This window comes from Zonotrichia albicollis, chromosome 17, assembly GCF_047830755.1.
Source record: "Zonotrichia albicollis isolate bZonAlb1 chromosome 17, bZonAlb1.hap1, whole genome shotgun sequence".
Classification (NCBI taxonomy): Eukaryota; Metazoa; Chordata; class Aves; order Passeriformes; family Passerellidae; genus Zonotrichia; species Zonotrichia albicollis.
In genome coordinates, this window is record NC_133835.1 from 7,803,728 (window position 1) to 7,827,277 (window position 23,550).

The 23,550-nt window shown below is 54.9% G+C and overlaps 1 protein-coding gene across 1 annotated transcript in view; it reads left to right on the forward strand.

The window, feature by feature from the left end:
* The window catches only part of CDH22 (cadherin 22), a 79,853-nt gene extending 59,644 nt beyond the window's left edge, over positions 1-20,209 (forward strand). Inside the window, exons 8-12 of the mRNA XM_074553929.1 lie at positions 1,004-1,140; positions 8,094-8,215; positions 8,489-8,606; positions 15,812-16,063; positions 17,372-20,209. Of these exons, the coding sequence (XP_074410030.1) occupies positions 1,004-1,140; positions 8,094-8,215; positions 8,489-8,606; positions 15,812-16,063; positions 17,372-17,910 (1,168 nt within the window). The 3' untranslated portion in view covers positions 17,911-20,209. The remainder of the gene's footprint in view (positions 1-1,003; positions 1,141-8,093; positions 8,216-8,488; positions 8,607-15,811; positions 16,064-17,371) is intronic.
* Positions 20,210-23,550: the final 3,341 nt, after the last annotated feature.

The window sequence follows — 23,550 nt, forward strand, 5'->3', positions numbered from 1 at the left end:
TTGTGCCCTGATTTACTGTTGGCTTGCTCCATTCCATGTGTAATGGCTGGAAATGCAGGACAGACCACTGGGACATGGATTTGTGGTGCCCTGGTGAAGGCTCAGGGCCAAACCAGGTGTCTGACTCCTCGTGGGCTGTGGGGCTGCCCTTGGGGAGAATGGGAGTTGTGCTCTCTGGGGGTGGCCCAGGGAGTATGTGGGTTCCTCCCACAGGAGGGGCTGTTTGGGGTGGCACTGAGGCAGCAGAATGAGCAGAGTGAGAGCTGCCTGTGAGGGGTCTCTGCTGGGCAGCTGGACACAGCCAGACCTGGAGGAGCTCATCAGCCTGTTCCTTGTGGGACAGGAAGCCCAAAATAGGGCAAATCTTGGGACTGCTGTTGTGCTGTGCTGTGTTGATGGGGGGATGCTGGCTGCTGCCACTGCTCTGCTGCCAGGATTGCTGCACCAGTTACACATGGTCAGCCCAGAGCCTGTGCTTTGTGCCACTGTAGCTGCAGTTGAGGTGTCTGCAGCTGTGGCTTACAGCCTCCTGTGTCCTGCCCTCTGGGTGTCTCACCTGGGGATGCAGTGGCAGGAGCAGCACAGAGGATAGCAGGTGGGATGGGCTCCTCAAGCAGGGGTGCCCACCTTCACTTTGGTTCATGCTTTTCCTGAGCCTACAGCGCTGAGGCTTCCCAGAGTCACAGGTGAAGTTACAGCCCACAGTTCTTGTGTTGCTCTGTCTATCCAAACCATAACGTTCCCATCAGAGCAGGATTTTCCCCTTCTCCAAAGTCTGTGCACAGCTCCACTTTATGCACCAAAAGCCACACTTTAATTTTAATTGAACGCTCTGGGCTTGCAGCCTGGTAGAGATGTGGCCTTCCTGTGCCATGCTGCAACCCAGGACAAGGAGAGCAGTGCCACAGGGCCTGTGGTGCTGGATTCCAGTACCCTGGGGCTGCTGGTAAGGGTAGGCTGGGCACCTCCAGCTGCTCATGGTTTCCCTTTTGCCTGGTCCCAGGTACGCCATCGACCGCAGCACCGACGCCGAGAGGATCTTCGACATCGATGCCAAAACGGGGGCAATTGTCACAGGAAAGGTCCTGGACCGGGAGACAGCAGGGTGGCACAACATCACTGTCCTGGCCATGGAGGCAGGTGAGGTGCAGGGATGCTGTGGGGGGCAGGAGGAGGAATCTGAGTGCTGCCCAGACGCGAGTGTTAATCAACACCGAAGTAAAAAAGAAAAATAAATGCAGCAGCACTGAGTCTGACATCTCCCTAGACAACCTAAAAATACTCTTCCTGAGCTGAGCATTAATAAGGGAGCATGGTCGAATAGTATATTTGATGAACACTAATCAAATTTGTGTTATCTCTGCGCCATCCCTGCCAGTCAACCCTGCACAGCTTGCTGCCTGCACTCACACCTGCTGAGCAGCACCGGGGGCTCCCGGGAGGCTGTGCTCACATCACTGCCTCCCTCACATCAGTCCTGTGCCCTGGTGGATTGGATGTCCCCTCAGCTGGAGCCCTGTGGCATTGCAGGACTGTCAGCCCTTGCTTCTGCCAGAGCTCTCAGTGTTGGGGTTTGCAGGCTGTACCTGCACCTGGGTGTGGAGCTCTGGATGCCTGGAGTGGTGCAGGCTTGGCACAGAAGGAATGGATGGGAGATCCTGGGGTGCAGCAGTGGGAAGGGACTGTGGAAGCAGAATGTTCCAGGCATCATGCTGGGAAACAGAAAGGCATTGCCATATTCTTCAAAGTTTTCCATGTTTTGGAGGTGCAAGTCACCAGGGTAGCCTGGGCCCTGCAGTGGGTACCAGGGAACTGCTGGGGCTGCAGAGCACCTCCTTACCCCTGCTGACATATGCCAAGGCCTATCTGTCTGTGGGCAGGAGCCTTCTCAGGCTTTGCCCTGAGTGTTTCTCTGCTCATTCTTGAGTGTTCATGTTCAAGGAGCCAGGTCAAGGCCTGACTTGAGTCCCAGAGGTCACATCCTGCACCCACTCTGGCCAGGCAGGGGCACAGGCCCTGTAGCCCTGGAGAGGAAGGGTCAGTGGCCCTGGCAGTACCCAGAATGGATATCTGTGGATCCATGGTGCATCCCTCTGTGCCAATGCTCTGTGCTGGGTGATGGCAGTGACCCCTGCTCTCCCTGGCTGTGGCCCTGTTGTGAGCCCTGCCTGGGCACATCCCAGGGAGGGCAGCCCAGCTGTGCCCTGTGCTGGGGCTCCACGGGGAGGCTCTGCAGGGAGGGGGGATGGCAGCACTGCAGCACAACTCAGCATCCAGAGCAAACGTGAGGTGACAAGAATCAGAAGGACAATATTTACACGCTGTGGCTAGGATTTCAGAACAAGTCAGTAAATGCTGCAGCTCCCCTCTGGCAGGGAAGCCTGTCAGGCTGGATTGCTTCAAAAGCCAGGGAGACTCTTCAGTGCTCTGACTTCTCCCATGGTGAGCTCTGACTCATCCGTTTTAGCTGCCCAGACATTCTTCCCAGTGACATTATCCTTAACGTTTTGTAATCATGAAATATTAATGACTGATATTGAATTTAAAGTACAATTTATGTCTGGATCCTCTGGTGGAAAGGGCAGTTGTAAAGGTACAGCCTTGTGAGTGATGGAGGGGTTTGGGAGCAGGGCTGTGCAGCAGCTGTCAGGATGTGCCTGGTGCAGTGGGATCAGCCCTGGAGTGGGAGTGGGGAATGCAGGGCAGCAGCACACCCAGGAGAGCAGTGCCTGGCACACAGGTGTCTGTGGTGCTCACCATGGGCTGGTGGGGTGCAGGTGGGTGCCACAGGGTTGGACCTCACCAACTCCATCAGAGGGAAGTGGTCACATAGTCTCTGTCCTCAGTGAGATGTAAACTTGGCAGGAGGAATGGAACAAACCCAGTGGGAGTCCTGCTGCTCAGGATTGTGCCTCAGCTCATTGGGGCTGGTGGGAAACTGTACCCACTGAATTCCTGTGGTGCCAGGACCCACTTGATTCCCATGGCACCAGTCACCTGGCCTGGAGTGCATTGCAACAAGATACTGCATCCCTGTGGCCTCCTTGAGCTGCCCTCCTGGTCTGCTGTCAGGGCTCTCCTGGGCAGGGTTTGACCCCACTGCAGGCTGGAGGACAGCCAGCCCCACTCTGTGTCCCTGGCCAGCCCCACTCTGTGCCACTGCCCAGCCCCTCTGGCTGTGTCACTGGCTGTGTCCCTGGCCAGCCCCACTCTGTGTCACTGCCCAGCCCCACTGGCTGTGTCACTGGCTGTGTCACTGCCCAGCCCCACTCTGTGTCCCTGCCCAGCCCCTCTAGCTGTGTCACTGGCTGTGTCACTGGCTGTGTCACTGCCCAGCCCCACTCTGTGTCCCTGCCCAGCCCCACTCTGTGCCCCTGACCAGCCCCACTGGCAACCCTTGTTCCCACAGGCAGCTTTTGGGGCTCAGCAGCTGCAAACAGGAGCTGTGCCCCCTCTCTGGAGAGCCCTGTCTGGCACCCACTGCTCCTGCAGCAGAGCCCATGCCCAGGTTATTTCCCACCTGTGGCTATCAGGGTGTATTTGCCTTGGAAGCAGTAAGAAAAGCTGCAGCAGGTGCCCAGCTGTGCCCATGAGCTGTCTGGGCTCCCCAGTGGTGCAGGAGGAGCAAGGGCAGCTCTGTCCCCCAGCAGGAGCTGCCAGGACCAGCAGAGTGCCTGGCCTGCAGCATGGCAGCCAGCAGGAAGCATGGGGGCTGTTCAGCTAATCTGCCCTGGGACCAGGCCAAGCGTTTCCACAGATAAATCTTCATCTCCCTCGCAAGCTGTTTACCTTCCTTGGGCTAATATTAGTGATTCTCTTCCTGTTTTCCTCTTTGCTCATGTAAAATGATGAGGCCTTGACTGCTGTGTCCACTGCTGGTAATTGAGATGATAAATCTTCCTGCTGGAGACTGGCTTTAATCAGAGCATTGTGTTTGGATGCAATTTAATGACTCTCATGCTGCTGAGTTTGGGCAGGACTCAGGAGAGGTGAGAGCCATTTATGTTACTTGGCTTAACTGCTGCTTCCACTTTGCTTCCCCTCAGCTGGGGACCACGTTTTCAGCTCCAGCCTCTGATACAGCCACCTGTCAGACAAGTCACACCCCTGGCATGCCCTGCTCTGTCCTTGGCAGCAGCACTCTGGTTTGCAGGCAGGAGCTGCACAACAGCTCCAAACCCGCCCTGTGCCCCAGCACTGTGGCACCAGGGCTACAGAGCACAGTGGCACATCCCAGTCTTCTGCTCTGCATTTTCTTCTCCCAATTTGCTGAGATAGTGAGGAAATAAATTCCACTCCTGCCTCTTCTGACTTCCTTACTAATGTAAAAATTTTGAATTCAGTATTGTACCAATTTGGTCTTGACACAGAAGAGCAGATTGGATGCTGTGCCCAGCAGTGTCCCTGAGCTGGGCTGCTCCAGGTGCTGCAGCTGCATGTGCCAGCCCAGGGTCCCCTGGGCCCTCCTCAGACCCAGAGAAGCTGCTGAGCACTTTGGGGTGTGTGTGGGGAGGAGGGCAAATGGCATTTGCTGGATTTGGAGCTCCACAGGAGATGTTTGTGTGTAAAAATGCAAAGTGTTTTGTTGTGAGATTGCGTGAGGGTCTGGAGGAGTAAGGGCTGGATCCTGGCACAGCAGAAGCCACAAGTCCCCTCCTCTCCTGCCACAGCAGGGGTGACCAAGCACTGTCAATCCCTTCCCATCCCTGGGAGCTGCTGCAGAGCTACAGCATTGCCCAGAGCTGCTCAGTGTCAGTCCTGTGAGCACTCAGCTGTCTGCAGCTCAGGGAGAGGCCAAGTTGGTGTTTTGCTTCTGAATATTGAAGAGGAGAATATTGTCCTGTTGAGATTACTTACTTACATGATTAATTAAATAAGGAAATACTCTGGGATGTGGATGAAGATTCCCCTGAAGCATTCAACTCTTGGCCTGAGGGTTGCTGTGCAGCAGGACTGAGACCATCTCCTGCTCCAGAATCCTGGCACTGCCTGTCCCATCCCTGCCAGCCCTGTCCCAGTGCTACCTGTTCTGCTGCACAGCACCTGTGCAGGGTGTCTGGCTGAGCCCTGAGCCACACTGGTGGCTGTGCCACAGATGCAGCAGTGTGGAAGCACTGGGCACAGCTCTGTCCCCCACGCACAGCAGCTCCAGTGGCTCTGAAATAATTCCTCCCATGTTGGCAAAGGCAGCTGCCAGTCACCAGCCTGGAGCTCCCATGCTGCACGGCTGTGCTCCCAGCATCTCCCTCTTGTTCTGTCTGTTTTCCATGTCTCTTTCCTCAGTCTTTTCAGATTAATAGCATTCCAACTCCTGAAGGAAATGCAGAAAAACGGCATGTTTAATTTTAATTTAGGGAAGCGTTTAGGTAGCAGCCTAGTTTTCTCTCTGCTGTCAATCAGGTTTTCTCAAGGCTGACATCAATTAGTTTAAAAATATTGAATGTAATTTTGCCTGACACAACATATTGCAGCCACTGCAAAATATAATTTATTTTAGAAGAAGAAATAATTAAACTAATTTGCATGTCAGTCAGCTGAGCTGGAATACCGAGGAGAGAGGCTGCAATGGAAGATGGTTCTTTTCCCTTCCGGTTGCCCCCAGCCAGCACGTGCTGCCCTCGCCTCTCTCATGGGCCAGGTGAGCCCAGTGAGGGCAGGTGCCTGCAGCAGCCACACCACAGCCTCATTCACCCTCTCTGCTTCTCTTTCTGTCCCTGGCACCTGCCTGCTGAGCCTTTTGGCATTTTGGGTGCGTGCAAAAAGCACTGCCAGAGTTTCTGACCTCGCAGATGTGAATCCCCTGTTACTTGAGTGCTTTGTGCCTTTCATCACAGGTGAGCTCCAACAATCTCAATCACACTTCTGACCATTATAATATCAGTTTATGCCACTGTTATGAAAAACTTTATTTCAGATGTTTTGAAGATAGCTTCTTTCAAATGCATCCAACCATTTTTCATTTTTTCCACCTGTAAGTCCAGGTATTGGCTCAAAGGATGAGGGGAGTTGATAAAGCATTGAGAAACCTTCAAATATACATTGTGCAGCCAAAATACAAAGAAGCTGATGTGTGCCTCACTGGAAAGGTAGACAAGAGTGCAGCAGTTGCCTTTCTAACCTCGATGTTCCTGGACACGTCAAATTCTGACCCCGTCACTGAGCCGGGAGTGAGCACGAGCCTCAGGCTTCAGCAGTTTTGGAAGGGCAGAAGGACAGTTTCTGTATGACGGGGTGCATTTGGAAAGGTCACTGTCTCAGAGCTGTGCCCAGGGAAGCAGGACGTGAGCCCTGGCTGGGGAGGGGAGGGTGCGGGTGCCCAGCTCTGTGCCCAGGCAGGGATGTGACCCCTGTGCCTCTGCCTGGCTCTGAACACGCTGCTCACATCCCTCCCCAGGGGCTGGGGGAGGTGGACTCGAAGAGAAGACAGCACCTGGATGTCCAGAGCTGGCACGCACCATCCCAACAGCTCCTGGGTTTGGTAGTGCTGGGATGGCTCCTGCTCACAGCTGGCTCCCACACTGTGGGGCACTAAGGGAGCAGCTCCTCCTCTGGGTCACAGTTAGGAAGGGGAAGAACTGGGATCCTCTCCTCTCCCTCTCCCTCTCCTGCCTTTTCTCATCTTTCTCTCAGCAATCTCAGCCTGCTCCAGAGCTGAGCAGCAGGGATGGTTATCCATCTTCCCTGTGGGTTGAGGAGGGGGTGATGAAACGCTGTCATCCTCCTTCTTGCAGGAACTGAACCCTTTTTCTTCCTGCTCATTTGTGGGCATCAAGCGCACACCCCGCCGCCTCCCCGGGCTCCCTTCTCACCCCACTGCCTCCCCCTTCCTCTCTTCCTGCAAGCAATTTCACTGCACCAATATGCCTTTTAAAATAACACATAGTTCTAGGCTTTTAGTCACGACTTCAGCCTCCCTCCCCCAAAAACAACTATCTAATCACCAGAGCAGCTGGTCTGGGTGAGAGGGAGTGATAACGTGAGAACCGGGTGAAGGCAGCTCTGGGGAGGGGGCTTACGTTCCTGGCTAATTATGGAGCAGCGCTAAATCTCCTCTCCCCGGGGTCCTCCCCCACCTGATCAGTTGGGGCCACTATTAATGTTATAGACAAACAGGCAGCAGAACTCCTGCCTGAGCGTGGAGAGAAGCATTAGTTCTGTCACAGGTGCAGCCTCTGGGTAAAACAAAGGAGATGGAGTAAGAGGGAGTTCTCATTTCTGGAGATATATGAGGTGCTTCAGCAAACATCAGGCCCTCCAGAGTGATTTATAATCCTGTGCCACGGGCTCGGTGTCCCTCGGCAGTGTGTGCGCAGCTCAGTGATGCTGCAGTGAGTGGAGGTGTAAATGCTGCCCCATCCCACGTGCAGAGTGCGCCCCAAGGGAGGGGGTCCCCAGGAGCACTGCCTGTGTGGGGCTGGGCTGGTGAGTGCCAGGGTGACAGGGCTGCCCTCAGCCTTACTGTGTGCCCCCCTCATGCCAGCTGGTGGATGATGTTGTGTTTAAGTTTAACAAAACCCCAGTGTCAGCATTAGAGTCCTGAGTCCCTGGGCAAGAGCCTCATGCCTCAGTGGGGCACATTTGACCCTGGGTCACCTGGGCACAGCAGAGCTGGACAGACAGATCTCACCACCAACCTGTGCCCTTAGCTGATGCAGCTGTTTCACATCCCAGCTCCATTTGCCCAACCCTTGGATGTTGCTGCCAGTCCTGAGCACCTATGGATCAGGATCCAGGTACCAGGGGGATCCCACATCCCAGTTTTCTATCCCATCTTGGTGCTGTTTTGCTGCAGCACAAATCCTGACCCTTGTGGCTGGGATCAGCTTTGGGCTGCTCTAGTTTTCCAGGGGTAGATCAGGTGGTGCTTCAGGGCTCCTTGGCACACAGCCCAGTGGCTGGGCTTCCCTTGCAGGGTGCAGTGGGGCTGAAGCATGCTCTGCAGGTGCTGCTGTCCTGCAGACAGGCTGTGCACAGGCAGGCAGAGGTGCAGTGCTGGCAGCAGCCACCATGGGCTCTGGACAGATGGGGATGTGGGGTTTGCCCTCTGATAGCAGCAGCTGTCCCTTTGTCCTGAAGCTCTGCTTCTCTTTCAGATAACCACTCCCAGGTGTCGAGGGCCTCTCTCCGTATCCGAATCCTGGATGTCAATGACAATCCACCTGAGCTTGCCACCCCCTATGAAGCCGCTGTGTGTGAGGATGCCAAGCCAGGCCAGGTACTGAGAGTCCCCCAGCCCTGGTCTAGGGCTGCAGGCAGCACCCCGGACTAGTGCCAGCTTGTCCATCTGTCCCCCCTGCCTGAGAGCCTTGGTGTGCAGCCCCTGTCCCAGGGGGAGTCACTCTGCTGCTCCCACTGAGCCCATTGGCAGGGCTGAAGGCTCGTCCCTCCCTGGCTGCAGCTGGTGATGCTGCTGCCTGGACCCTGCAGTGGGGCCCTGGGAGAGGCTGTGGGGGCAGCTCTGGTGCTCACCTGTGCCCTCTCCCCACAGCTGATCCAGACCATCAGCGTTGTGGACCGGGACGAGCCTCAGAGCGGGCACCGCTTCTACTTCACCCTGGCGCCTGAGGCCACCAACAACCACCACTTCTCTCTGCTGGATATCCAGGGTGAGTCCTGCTGTTCCCTTGGCCCAGCATCCTTCAGGCTGAGCAGCACCTCTGGCTATGGACAGAGAGCTGGGTTATGGTCTCTCTGTGCCAGCTCTGGGTGCTTTGGGCATGTTGCAGAGCTTCTTGTCAACCTGAAATGGTGGGACTGATCAGCTAACAGCTTGGATTTCCTCAAGGAGGCTCTGCCAGCTTTATTCCTTGCTGCAAGCAGCTACAAAGCTCCTCTCATGCTGTCTGGTTAAGCCTTTGGTATTTTCAGGGCTCTCAGTCCCTTTCTTGATGGGAAATCTCCAACCTGCCTGCAGGCAAGGAGATGATGTGGATTTATAGAAGAACACGCTCCCATTTTGAGCGTTATGATTTATTCCTCTCCAAGGTAAATCCTGGAGCTGGGGTCATCTTGGGGCTGCTATGTGGGTGGCCTGCCCTGTGCCCCTGACAAATGGGAGCAGCTCCAGAGCCCTGGGAGGCAGTGGAGCCATGCTGTGGGCAGCTCACAGCCACAGTGGGTTCTCTGGGATACAGCCTGCAGAGCCTGATTCCCTGTCAGGTGGTGGCTCTGGGTGCAGTTCCCCTGTTTCCTGGGGCTCATCCAGGCAGAGCCTGTCTGTTCTTCTGAGCAGCTCTGGGGTTCTCTGCATCTCTGAGCTCAGTAGCTCATCCTGGGTGACTCAGTGCTGCTGTGAGTGATGGGGTGCCATGCAGGTTCTGCTGGCTGAGCCTGGCTGCTGTTGGACTTTGCAGGCTGCATTTGTGCGGACAGTAACAATCCAGAAAAGTAGTTATCAGGATGCTTCCTATTTTTGGTTGGTGTTTAAGGGGGAATTTAGGTGCTGATTGTAGCAGTGGGTACAGCAGAGTCCCCTGCAGATACTGGGACCCTCTCCAACCTCATGTGCTCATCGCAGGGGCCAGCAGATCACATTGAAATTCTTCTTTGGTTTTGGTTGGGTTTTCTTTTAAAATCATTCTCTTTCTCTGCTTTTGCAGCTTTATCTGCCAAAAGCCTGGTTTAGTTTGTTCTGAGCTTATCACAGGAGCCTTCTGCTGACGTAAGATCCTGCTTGCTCAGTTTGGTTCAGCATTATTAGGGATAGTCAAAATGGAAAAGCTTCAGATGTGATGGTAGCACAGCTGGATATTGCTTTGTGTCCTGAGCAGCACAGCTGTCCCTGACCTGAGTCCCTCCCCCTCTGCTCAAGGGCAGCTGTTCAGAAGACCTTTGCTTCTTATCATGTAAACAGGCTTTAATCCTCAGCCAGATTTTGCCCCACACCCAGCGATTAACTTCCCTCACTTTCTTTGGCAAACCTTATGAAAATGTGCTTGAACAGGCTGAGCTGCACCGGGTGTCCATCCCTGCCCAGCCCCTCATGAGGCTCTGAGCTCTGGGCCAGGGTGTCTGCATGGCCAGGCTGCCACCCCAGAGCCACCACTGCTGTTTGCTCATCTGCCAGGGCACTGGCTGGGGGTGTGTGGGGCTTGGCAGAGGCTGCTTGGCTCCCTGGCTCTGTGTGGGTGTCCACAGCAGTGCCCAAGAGCTGCCCTTGCAGGAGATGCAGGACACGTGTGCCACCATCTCCTCCAGAGCTGCTGCTCGCTTGAGTGGGATGAGGCTCTCGTGGCACGGGGTAACTCATTGTGCTAAATGATCCCTGGAGCTTTTTGTGTGGTGTAACACTGCATAAAATGAGTAAAAGCTGGCATCACCTCCCGCCTCCTGCTCTTGGGAAAAACAAATGTTGTTGCTGCAGGGTTATTCCCAGAGTGTTTGGAGACCCTCCCAGTTGCTGAGCAGTGCTGTCTTCCACAGCAAGAGGAGGTGGCTGCCTGTGGCAGATGGAGGCACCCCTCATTTCTAACAGGGGCCTTGGTGCCGTCTCCCTCCCTTTGATTTCTGCCCCTTCTCCACTCCATCAGCTGCCCTGGGTGCACTCACCTTTGCCCCTGCTCTCGTAGGTGACCTTGCTGCCTCCTCCCCTGTGTTCCCCCATTGCCTCCCTCTCCTGCATTCACCCCTCTCCACCATGCACTTGTCTCTACTCCCCCGTGCAAATATCAGTGGTGACAAACTGCTACCACCAGCCCATCTGTTTCTTTGTACAAATTTGTAGCCAGTTTTGAAACGTGATTTATAAATATTGCTTTTGCAGCCAAGGAGTGACACTGATGGATGTCAGCACAGATGGATTCTCTAAGCTCTTGCTTAAATCCTCTCTTTTGCTTTGCACCTACTTCACTTGGCTCCTTTGTGGCACCAGAAAGCCACCTCGGGGAGTGATTTGTTCTCAGGGTGGGGACAGCACTTTTGGGGCTCCATCCAGATGTCCTGGGTGTGGCACACAGAGCTGTGCTGGCTCAGGGCTGGAGATGCAAAAACCAAGGGTGTCCCTGCAGCCACATAGCTGAGTTACAGGTGATGGGCAAGTTGGGTTTTTGGAAACAGCACCATGGCCTGTTGGTGCCTCTCTTTCCCTGCTTCTGCTCTGTCTGAGGGAGCTCTCACACACTCCCTGATTCATCAGACAAGGAGTAAATGTCACCTGTGGTAACAACAGCGAGCATCCAGGAAGAAGATGCCCCTCATATGGAGTGACTAAAGGAAGAGATGGAATTAGAGAAGCTGGCCAGGTTAAGATCTACCTGGTGCCATTCCAAAGGCATTCAGCATCCTCTGTTTCCTAACTCGCCTTTTGCTGGGCCTTTCTGCCCTGAGAAAATTGATTACAGCGGGATCAAAGGCAATTAAAGCCTGAAATCATGTTCTCCAAGAAATGCTAATTGTGTTGGAAGGGATGGTAGAAAGCATGCAAGCCCAGCAACCTGGAAGGAGTGCAAGGTAATGTGGAGTGACACATAGAGCTACTGACTCCAGGGCTCAAGGGCTCGGCAAGCAGATGCCTGAACTCTCTGCAGGTCTCATTAAGAGCATGTAATGGGTGATAGAAGATCTGAAAATCCTAACAATCAAAAGCAAAATGTTAGGATTTGTGGATTGCCTGAGGATAGAGGAAGCCTCCTGCAGCCCCGCAGGGATGCCCCTCTCAGCACCAGCAACACAGATGCTCGTTTGGCTGGGGCAGGCTTGGGGTGTGTGTGTGTAAAAGAGCATCAAACCTCCTCGGGGCTGAGCAAACAGAGAAGGAGCAGCAGTGGTGCTGTGGCCTGATACCCTGAGAACTCTAGAGAAGGAAGAGGCAGAAGGGAAAACCAGGATGTTTCTTCCACCAGCTGGGGCTGGAGGAGGTGCGCTCCCTGGGGCAGCTCTGGCAGCAGTGTGCCCGCAGGCACAGCCAGGTGCTCCTCCCCAGAGCTGCTGCTCCCAGGCTCTGGGGCAGCAGAGAGGGGGAACACAGGTGCTCACAGGGCCCTGTGAGTGTGGCAGAGGGAAGGGACATCAAAATCCCTCCTGCTCTGCTAGCCCTGTTGGAGATTGAGTTATGAGAAGGATTTATTAGTTCTATCTTCAAGACTGCCAAGAGCCTCTTTGGAGAGGGAGTCTGGGAGACTTAATTATTTTATTATTCCTAGTGACATTAAGCTACCACCAGAGTATATTGCCTTTCCAAAGTTCCCTCTTAGGGCAATGTTGATGAGTCCCTGTGTGTTCAGCTCATGCCAGTTCCTGCCCTGCCCAGTGCCCTGCTCCTCAGGTGGACAGAGGGGCCATCTCCTGCCCTGCCACACAAGGTGATGTGATGTAACACAGGATAATGTCACTGCGTGATCAGAGAGAGGGTGGCAGGAATCCTACGAAGAAAATGTCAATTTGTGCAGCAGGAAAGCAGTGATAGTAAAAGGTTTGGATTGGGGCATCAGAGGACACTCAGCACAGCCTCAGCAGAAGGTGCAGCTTTGTGGGGACTGGGCAGGAAACCAAGTGTGGAGACCCAGAGTCGTCTGTTCAGGAGAGCTGTGGATTAACGTCTGCTCACATTGCAGTGCTGCTCCTGAGAAGCACTGCTGCTCCTCAGCTCATCACCCCAGAAATGGATTTGGCAGGAAACTGCTGCAGAGGAACAGACACAAGAGCTGCGAGGCCAGGGCTGCCTGGGCTGTGCCAATGCAAACAAATCTGCACCAAGGCACATCCCCAAGCAGCTGCTGTGGGTCAGCCACATGTAAAGAAGCAACTGCACCAAGAGGAATGACAATTGATTGTTTTGTAGGAGGTTGCCTTGGATGCATATTCCAGGATACACATTCCAAGATCTGGGCAAAATCTTCCCAGATCTGTGATCAAAAGGACTACAATCGTATGGCAGAGCACCTTTTTTGGAGTATCTCAGAGGGGAACACCAAAGTTTGTGAGTGACAGGGGTGCAAACACCCAGCAGAGAGGAGTTAATGGTGGTGGGGGCAGGGGGTGGTGGGCACGTGGTGGAGCCATTTCAGTGCCAGGGGCAGGTGGTCCCTGCCAGGCTGTCGAGCCTTGGTGAGCAGTTTCATTGCTGTACATTTGAAATCTCTGTGCATCTCCCTCCTGGGATGAAGGGCGCCTGCCACCCTGTTCAGGAGATAAAATATAGTTTCATGATGTTTAAAGTAACATTTGTAGCTAGGATTTTTGTGGCTCCCTTGCCTCAATTTTGGGTCACAGGGCAAACCCTCAGCCCCTTCCTGAGGCGAGGTTTCTCTGAGCAGACCTGTCTGTCATGCTGCTGTTAAATTTAACCACCACGTTCTTTATTTTGACTTGGTGGGTGGCAATATTTCTTTTTCAGTGGTGCCAGACTGCCTAAACTGTCTGGGCTGAGCTGAGGTTGGTGCCTGCCCCTCTGCCACTTGCATGTGCAGCTCCCCTTGGTTTCTAGAGACTGTTTCTAAAAATACAGCATGCCTTGTCGCAGGTCCCTCGCAGGAGCTGGAGCTGCCTGTAAACATAAGGGAGTTGCCAGCCTCCTGCTGCATTTCCAGAGAGGTTTGGTGCTACCCCTGCGTTTGCACAGTGCTGAGGAGCAGCTGGGGGAGTTCCAAGCCCTGTGTTCCAGCAGCCCTGTGTGAGGGCTGGGCTGGTGGAGTGGAGGTGCAGGGCTGTGTGCTCAGGGACCCTCTGAGCCAGGATCTGACCCCAGCCCCAGGCTGGTGACCTGGCTGGTGTGACAGTGACAGCAAAGCTGACTTTCCTGGGCTGTGGCCAGAGCCTTGCCGTCTTACAGCACTTTGGTCTGTCCTTTTTGTCCTGTGGCGTCGCAGACATCTTTTATGAAAAATCTTTTCTTTAAGGTTTTTCCTCCTGGGAAGCTGAGAGGCCTCAGGAACAAAATGTAAACAATGATTATCTGCTGCTGTGGAATGCAACAGGTAGATCTTTGATTGGTCCATGTTTGTTGTTTGTAATTAATGGCCAATCACAGTCAGCTGGCTCAGACAGAGTCTGAGACAGCTGCCTTTATGATTCTTTCTTATTCTATTCTTAGCTAGCCTTCTGAAGAAATCCTTTCTTCTATTCTTTTAGTATAGTTTTAATGTAATATATATCATAGAATAATAAATCAAGCCTTGTGAAACATGGAGTCAGATCCTCATCTCTTCCCTCATCCTCAGACTCCTGTGAACACCACCACACTGTGGTTTTATCCCCACTCCATCCAGGTGTCTGAGACTCACTTTTATCTGGACTAGCCAGGAGTTAGTCCTGGTCCCTTGCTGAGATAGTGCCATTAACATTATTTATATCCCCCTGCTACACTGCAGCAAGGAGGGGGGACCAGCACCAAATGAGATCTCATTACCTTTGTGCAAACGATTAGCATAACAATAATTTTTTTTCATAGCTCATCTTTAGCAGGCCACAGGCAGCTCTGAGGTGCTGCTGCCACCACACTTGGTCCAGCCTCCTTGCCCCCAGGTGCCAGGGCTCCCCTGTTCCTGCTGCCACCTGTGCCCAGCTGCCATGGTGCTGCTGCCACACACTGCTCCAGGAGCCTCAGCCACGGTGGCAGGCGTCCCACAGGACAGGAATCTGTGCTCTGCAGTGCCCTGGCTGCCACACACACCCTTTGGGATCTGCTTCCTGTCTGACCAGCAGATTTTCCATCCTGGCTCACCTCCTGTCCCCACCATGCCCCGGTGCTCTCGTGCAGCCCCCAATCCATACAGCAATTTCCGTGGTGGCAGCAGCCCAAGGGCCAGAGTTACTGTACATGTCTTTTCCAATGGAAGGGCTGATTCACAGAGAAAGGGGATGGTCTGGCATAAATCAGCTCTGATGAGCAGAGTCTGTAGACAGCAGCACCTTGCTGTGAGTGGCCAATCCATGGTTTATTAGATAAAGGCTGCAGACAGCCGGCAGTGGCTTGTGACACCTGGCTCCAATTGTCACCTGCTGTTCAGCCCCATCCTGCCCATGCTGCTGCTGGCTGGCAGCCTGCAGCACCCCTGAGCAGGGAGCCAGTCCCAGTGCCAGTGCCTGCCCCTGCTCCTGGTGGGCAGCAGCTGCTCCTTGGGTTCATGGCCGGCTCCAGGGCCCTGGAGGGCCCCTGAAGTGGCCGTGTTAATGGGATCTTAACGAGCTGTGCTGTGCCAGCTGAGCCCCTCAAGCAGCAGGGTGGAAGCAGATGGGGAGGAGGATGCCTGACTTGGCTGGGAGGCTTGGAAGAAGCTCTGCCTACTCCTTCAGGAGTTACAGAGGATTACAGGGGTATCAGGCCCTCCGGCTGAGGCAGGACCATTCACTCATGGCTTTTGGCTTTGGAAGAAGCAGTGTCTGCTCTTGCAGTCTCAGTGCCACCTGCAGATCCTGCCTGTTGTTGTGTAGATGTCAGCAGTTGATTTTTATCCTGACTCTGTGCCACTCTCAGAGGGTCATTTGGAAGTTTTTCCCCTCTCTCTGTGCCACCTGCGTTGTTTGTCAGCATGGTTCAGACACTCATGTGCTGCTGCTGTGCCAGGCTCACTGCCAGGTGTGGTGACACAGGAGATGCCAGGCTGGCCCTGAGGTGCTGCTGGCAAAGGGGAATGTGCTGGAGTGGGGCTGGCCATGCTCAGTCACTCAGGCTAGAAGGGGGCTGCAGTTCCAGGGAGCCATGAGCTGAGCATGTGATGGAGGAGGAGGAGGCCCCAGGCTCTCTCAGGATAACTGCTGGGGGTGGTGTAGGAATAGCTGCTGTTCACCCAGAGCATGGAGGAGCCCCTGGCAGGTGCTGCAGGCTGTGATGATGTGGGGGTGACTTTGCTGAGGTTTTCCTTGTTCTCTGCAGACAACACGGCAGCAGTGCACACACAGAGAGTGGGCTTCAACCGCCAGGAGCAGGACGTGTACCTGCTCCCCATCCTGGTGGTGGACAGTGGCCCCCCAGCCCTGAGCAGCACAGGGACCCTGACCATCCGTGTGTGTGGCTGTGACAGCACCGGGGCCATCCAGTCCTGCAACAGCACGGCCTACGTGGTGTCAGCCACGCTGAGCCCCGGCGCCCTCATCGCGCTGCTGGTCTGCATCCTCATCCTGGTTGGTGAGTGCCTGCCTGATCCCTGAGCCCTCCCTAGCCCTGCTCCACTCCCTCAGCATCAATGAATGTGGGCACAGAGCTTCTGTGCATCTGTCTCCTCCCTGGGAGCTGCAGCATGGGGGGCATGAACCTCAGCCCCTGTGCTCCCATGTTTGTCACAGCTCATGGTGCTGGGCTCCAAAGGCAGCCAGGGCAGAGTTCCCTGTGCCAGGCAGGTGTGATGCTGCCCAGCAGAGCCTGGAGAGCTGCTGGCTCGCTCCCTGCTTGGACAGGCAGGAGCCAAGAGCTGCTTGGCAGCTGCCACGCTGTGCCCACCTCAGGCATCTCACAGCAGATGGGGCTGTGTGAGCCCAGCCCGCGGTCTGGGGCACACAGGTGTGCTCTTACCTGAAAAGGTCCGTGTTAGAGTGTGTGGGCAGGATCAGAGCTGGGCTGTGGTCAAACCAGACTGCTGCCTAGGTCAGAACCTGTACCCTGCTGCTGGCTGACACTGGCACACTGGCACATGCTTTGCTGGCATGGGGAGTGTGTGCATGTGGGAAGGGGCTCTGAATGAGGGGTGTTGCAGTGCCCTCAGGTTAAGCACAGGACACTTGATGGATGCAGCTGCTGAAAGCCCTCTCTGGCCCCAGAGCTGGCTCCTGGCCGGCTCCAAGGCTTGTCCAGGCACCTGTGGGAGGCAGCACATTGTTTGGTGAGGTTTCCTTTCCTTGGCGTGGCTCCACTCCCTGTCTCCTGCTGCATCTCCGTTCAGAAAACCCTTTCCCACAGGGTGCACTTTACACTGGTTTCATTTTCCAACGCAGTGCAAACAAATTTCTGCCTAATTGCCCAGACAAATAAAGTGCACATTGGTGCTTTAAAGGTGATGGGCTGAATGGATGATGATCCAGGACACAGCTGCGGCTCGCTGCTCAGGCTCTGTGCCATCTGCTCCACATTCACCCACCAGCATTTAGCTGCTGCTGTGAATCATGCACCCCCTTTTCCTGCTCACCTTCTGCAGAGCCCATCCGTTTGTCTGTCCAGCTGTGTGTTTATCCATCGCTCCCTCCTGTCTCAGTGGTCATGCTGCTTGATAAGGGAAGCTCCTGGTCTGCCCCGGAGCCTGGGCAAACCTCTTTCCAAGCCAGTACACAGCAGGGCTGCTGCTTGATGAGCCAGGGTAATGGGAGCCCTCTGGCATCCTGGCAGGGCTCCCTGTGCCAGGGGTGCTGTGCCTCCACTCCTGCCACCGAGCAGAGATTGTCCCTGCAGGAGCACAGCATCCCTGAGACTCTGCACCCCTCTGATTGTCTGTTCCTTCCCCAGTGCTGGTCCTTCTGATCCTCACGCTGAAGCGGCACCACAAAAGCCACCTGACCTCTGAGGAGGACGAGGACATGAGGGACAATGTCATCAAATACAACGATGAAGGAGGTGGTGAGCAGGACACGGAGGCCTATGACATGTCAGCCCTGCGCAGCCTCTACGACTTCAGCGAGATCAAAGCTGGCGATGGAGGTGGGGGCCCAGGAGAGGGGGCCCCAGGCAGAAACCCATCCTCGGAGCTGCACGCCCTCCCGCAGTGGGTGCAGAGCCCGGACCTGGACTTCTCTGTGTTCAGAGACTATATCTGCAGGAAGGTGGAGCAGGCGGACGAGGACCTCTCTGTGCCGCCCTATGACTCGTTCCAGACCTATGCCTTCGAGGGCTCGGACTCGCCAGTGCCCTCGCTGAGCTCCATCAACACCTGGTCCAGCGGCTCGGAGCAGGACTTCTCCTACCTGGGGGGCTGGGGGCCGCGGTTCCGGCAGCTGGCCGCGCTGTACGCGGGGCGCCGGGGCGGCGAGGACAGCGAGGAGTCCTAGCTGCCCCTGCAGCCCCTGGCCCCGGCCACCCCCTGGGCTGGGACCGCTGCCCGAGAGCTGCCACAGGGCATCCTGTGCCCCTGGGCCGGACTGCACGGCTGCCGGCGAGAGGCTGCACCGGGGACTGCTCCTGTGCGGCTCGGGTGGGGAGCCCGGAGGGGCCGCCGGGGCATCCTCAAAGCCAGTCTCCATTAAAGCACTACGCATTGACTCAAGAAGGAGAAAATCTAATTCAAGAGGGTTTCGAGAGGGTTTCTCCCCCACAAATTATCATTTAAATAGATCTGTTCGGTGATCCCCATCCAGGAGAGGAAGAGCGAACCGGGAGCCTTTTGTTGTCTAAATTGTTTTTGTCACTTGAGTCAGAGCATTTAGAGAGCTTTGATTTCTTTAAGAGCTTTCCTTGCTGAGGGAAACAAGCTTTTAACTTCTGTTCAGGTTTTCCCCTCCTAAGTTTACTTGCTTTTTGAAGTCTTCCTTCTCGCTGCTCCCCGTGGGGCTCTCAGCAGCCCCCGGCTGCGGGTACGGTGCTGGAGGAAGGATGCCACGCTGGGATCACACCCTGCAGAACGGCTGCTCACAGCTTTCCCTTCCGTGCTGCCCATCGCTTCACCCCTGTCTGGTAATGTGAAGGGGATCCCCAACACTCCCTGCACAGCAGACGTTGTCTGTGAAGTGCTGGTGTGCCCCACAGCCCCGGCGGCAGACAGGGATGTCCCACCTGTCACCGAGGCACGATGTTGTGTCCTGGGCCACACAGCAGCTGTGGTGCTGGGCAGAGCCATCAGAGCACCACCCCCAGGTGGGCTCTGCCAGCCCCTCACACAGGACCTGGGGTTTGCAGGGCTCCCAGCCTGCCACTGGCTATCAGCAAATGGTGTGAGCTGCACAGGGCAGCAGGCAGGATGTCAGTGCTCCCTGGCCCACAGTGGCTCGGGAAGAGCTGCATCCCATGGAGGACCTTGCTGCAGGATGCAGGAGAACCCTGGCCCCTGGCTGGGGAGAATAATTCCTGCTTGCACCCTGCTGACAGCAGAGCATCACCGTTAGCAACAGAACAGCCATCCCAGGAGATGTGTGTGAGGCCAGAACCTGCTGGCACAGCTCTGGGGCCGAGCTGGCTGCAGGTTGGGCAGCACATCTGTGACACCTCGGGATGCCCAGGGTGTCCCCAGCCCAGCACAGTGTCCTGCAGCAAACCAGCATGAGCTCCCAGCAGGACTGCTTTTGCATGTAATGCCTGGGTTTGGGAGGCAGGGGAGGAAGGTGCCAGTGGGATGTGCCATTGCTCCTTAGGCTGCAGATGATGCTGGAGGAAAGCACTGGGTGCCCAGTGCCTTCCCAGCCTGCCAACCACCACGGGAAAACTGAACAGCCTGCAGAGTGATGTCCTTGCACAGCACCTCAGGCCATCCTGGCTGGTGCAGCTCCTTATCTGTTCACGTTGGGAAAAAAATCAATTATATCATTGATAGGTAACTGATACGGTCTCCCAAGGCCTGACACATCCTGGGCTTGTCATTGGGTTTGTCCTTTTAGTTTAACTACAGCCCCTGTTTCTCTCTTTGGAGCAGGTTTAACTGTAGGTGTACATGCGTGTCCATTTCTTTACTGCGTGTTGCTTCCCGGCTGCTGGCGTTCCTTTGGCAGCAGAGAGGGACAGGACCAGTGCCTGCCCTCAGCTGCTCCTGCCCACTGCCGCCTGTGCAGAGCCCGGCTGGGCTCACGCTGGCACCAGGAGCCCCTCAGGGCCTCGGCTGGCACCCGTGCCCAGCGTGCTGCTGGTTCACTGTGATGATGCTGGGGAGGCAGCAGGGCCCTGAGTGCCAGCTCCGGCCACAGCATCCCGAGCACGTGGCACCCCGCACCCTCCAAGCAGGAGAACGGAGAAATCCCTCTCTTTCCTCAGGAATGTGTTCGTGTTTTCCCTCTGGGCTGCAGAGCTGAGCCCCCCGGGCACCGGCCCTCCCTCTAGCCAAGTGTTGTGCAATAGCAGGGCTCTGTCCTAGCAGACGGGGTCTGACAGGGTAGGTGTTTAGCACCCCTCCCATCCCCGCGCAGCCCGTGCTCCGCATGCACTCACGCTCGCCTTTCCCTTTCTGTAAATACGGGAGGAGCCCGCGCCCCCCGCCCGGCCCCGCAGGGGGAGCTGGCAGCTGCCACCGTGTCCCACGGAGTCACTTCGGTTTTGTTTCTCTACCCAGATGAAATTAGAAGGTTGATTTCCTCACCCTTGTTATTTATTTTTTTTCTCAAGGTCTTTCTGGGACCTGGAAATAAATTATTTCCTTCTCGTCTAGCCTGAGTCTTATGTGCTTTTTTGTCTTTTTTCTTTTCCTTATATTGCCCTCTCATTGTGGTCCCTTTGCTGCTTTCCACGAGGGGCTGGGTGGCTGATGGGCCATGGCACAGCCAACCCTTGCAGCAAGTTCCCACTGGCAGGATGCTGCATCTCTGGCTTCTTCCCATTTTTCATTGAAATGCTCATCAGAAAAAGCTTCTTCAAGAGAAGGGTCATTTTTTCTCTCTGAACTTAAAAAAAAAAAAAAGAAAATGAACAATGAAACAAAATGCCCTTGGTTTTCTCCATCCCTTTCCAGAGTAAGTTGGGTTGTGCTTTGAGCAGCCCAAACCATTGTATGATTCTGTAATTCTTGATGGATTCAGTACATCTGAGCATTGTCAACATCTTTGGTACCTGACCCGTTCTCATTTTGGTGATGCTGTGTGTTACAGCAGTGTTCAGTGACTGGCAGCAGCTAAAAAACCTCTTTCAAACTCAGTTTTAATACTGAAACAATGCAAATAAATGACATTCTGGCCTGACCCAGCTAAATCAATTGCTGGTGGTTTCCTTGATGGCCAGGAGCTGGGGAAAGATCAAGGTGTTCACGGTAAAATGTGACCCTCCCTGGGCCTGGGAAGCCTCACTGAGGTGGCTCCAGCTCCCATCAGTGTGACAGTGGCACACCAAGGAGGGCTGAGCAGGCACAGAGAGAGGGGACAGGGCCAGGTCAGCAGATAGAACAGGCAGACTTCAAACTGCTCCATAAAACCATTTAAACAGCATCTTACAGTCCTGGCTCCAAAACAGGATTATTGTTCCCCCAGGTCTTTGAGTGTTCCCTTATCCTTCACCATCCCCTTGCCTCCACACCATCCTGCTCCCTTGATTATTCACTAAATCTTATGGAAGAAGCATCTGGTGACCTTTGATGACAGCAGTTAGTGGAAGCTGTGACAGAAGGGGGAAGCCTTGAGGCCAGAGGGTTTTCCAGAGGCGCAAGGTGTGCTGTCAGCCCTCAGCATCCATGCAGATTTCCTTCTCACACTTACAGTGAGTGCCTTCACCGCTGCCAGCCTTGAGGAAGCCTTTCTGCCTCCTGGCTGTTCTTTCTGCCAGCATCACCATTAATTGCAGCATTAATTGCCCCCTCACAGCAGGTCAGTCAGTGCTGTGGTCACAGCCACCTGCTCTGGCAGGTCTGCACACTTGGCCCGTGGCTGTTTGCACAGAGCTGAGTGTTTGTACACGAGTTTCCAGCCCAGGTCCTTGGCAACAAGGACTCTCATCCAGCTGCAGCTCTCCAAGTCCTGCTGTCCCACTTCAGGCACCCAAACACTTTGGGATTCTAGAGGCTGGGGTCTGGAGAGGTCTGGGAGCTCCACATTGAGGAGGAGGTGTCTGCAGTCACTGTGCTCACTGCAGTGGAGGTGACAAGTGCCTGGCATTGAGTGTGAGCCTGTGCTGTGCAGGAGGATTTGCTTCTTGTATATTGTGGGGAAGTGGAGAGAGCTCAAAGCAACAAATTGCCAGTCAGAACCAGACCCTTCACTACAAAAGAGGAGGATTATTGAGAGCTTTGATTGCAGAAGCATCTGTGAAGATGCTTGAATAGCTCCATGCCTCCTCAACACAGCCCCTTCCGAGGAAATTCTTCTACAGCAGCTTCTGTCTCTCCAGCAGTTGCACAACAGCCTCCTTGCAGAGCAGGGTAAGGGCAGGTCCCTCTCCTCCTCCTCCTCCTCCTGCAGGAGGGGAAGCCAGTCCTGCTGTGCAGATGATGCTTCTCACCACATGGGACGTGACCTGTGGCTGTCTGCTGGCAGTGCTGGCCGAGGACAGTGACACCTGCCACTGTCACATTCTGAACGGGTCCTGCAGGGCTGTGTCCCATCAGCCACGGGCTGCTGCAGCCCCTTTCCATCCCCAGCACAGGGAGGCTGCATCAGTCACCTCCAGTGCCTGCACTGAGCCATGGCAGGCTCCAGAAGGCAAGGTGTCCAGGTCCCCTCCAGAGAGGGATTTGCAAAAGATGGATGTGATCTGCTGGGATCATTAAAAGGAAGTGAAAAAAGGGCAGTGATACCTTCAACCCCAGGAGGAAAATCCATCTCTGGTAGCTGAATGTAGCAAGGCTGTGTCAACCTCTACCTCCCGTTCCCACTGGCAATATCTTGCTCTGGAAGGTGATCCCTTCTCTCCCCATACCCTCTGAGGAAGCTGCTTTATCGCTAGAAATCTGACTCCTTTTAATCACCACCAGCACAGCTAATATCCCAGCCCCCTACATCCTTTCATTTACCCAGCCCTTGAGCTGCTTTCAGGGGTGGTGTCAGACTGTCCCTGCTCAGCAAAATCTCTTTCACATCTCTGCCCTGTGCTCGGTGCAGGCAGCAGCTCTCTCTTGTCAGGGCTCTCTTGCTGTCACAGAACTCTGGTTTGTGCTGTCTGCTTGCTGCGGCTCTGCTGCCTCCCAGCCCATCCCAGGAGTGCTCCCAGTATCTGGAGATGACCTGGCTTGTGCTCAGCAGCAGTTCTTGCTCCCCTCTCACTGCTGGGAGCAGAGCTGTGTTTTCAGTCAGCTGTCACAGCTCTGTCACCACAGCCAGAGAAGTTGGAGAGAAATAAAATCACTGAATTTCACTTGGCGCTGGAATTGTGCTTCGGGCAGTCAGTGGGGCTGAGACCACCCCTGACTGTGTGGAGCAGCCAGGGCAGTGTGGTGGAGAGCTGGTGCTCCTGCTGCCAGCAGGACTGTGTCCCCTCGGGGTGCTGTGCCATGCTGAGCAGCCAGGCTGGCCATCATCTGCCACCCACACACCCCAGCCTGGGCTCTCTCCAGCCCCACAGCTCCTTTCCAGAGGAGTGTGGATTGAATGATTTCTTCAAATTTTTAGGGAAATACCTTTGGCTTTGCAAAGCTGAATCCAGCATGGGTGGGCAGAGTCTGAAGCAGTTGGGATACACAGCAAAGCACAACCAGGGCTCCCCACACAGCAATCACAGGCCTGGCTTTCCCTTGGGCCATCCCATCCCACCTTCTCAGGATCTCTAGCTGGTCAGAGTGACCCGCAGACGTGTTAGAAAATCTCTTTTTCCAGCCTGGTGGTCGAAGAAGGAATCAGAGCTCTTTATTTCTTGGTCTCAAGGTTGTATATTGCATCTTATCTATAAAATTCTTTCTCCTGTCCAGCTGAGATCCACTCAGCAGGACAGACAGAGGCACTCTGCCTGGCCCCAGGGAGGTGTTATCTTTTTATATTAAAAACTACGTGTACAATATTTACAATTACTTTCCAATACCTATCACCTATGTTAGACAGCGAGCTTCTACTCTAAACCAATCTAAAATTCCC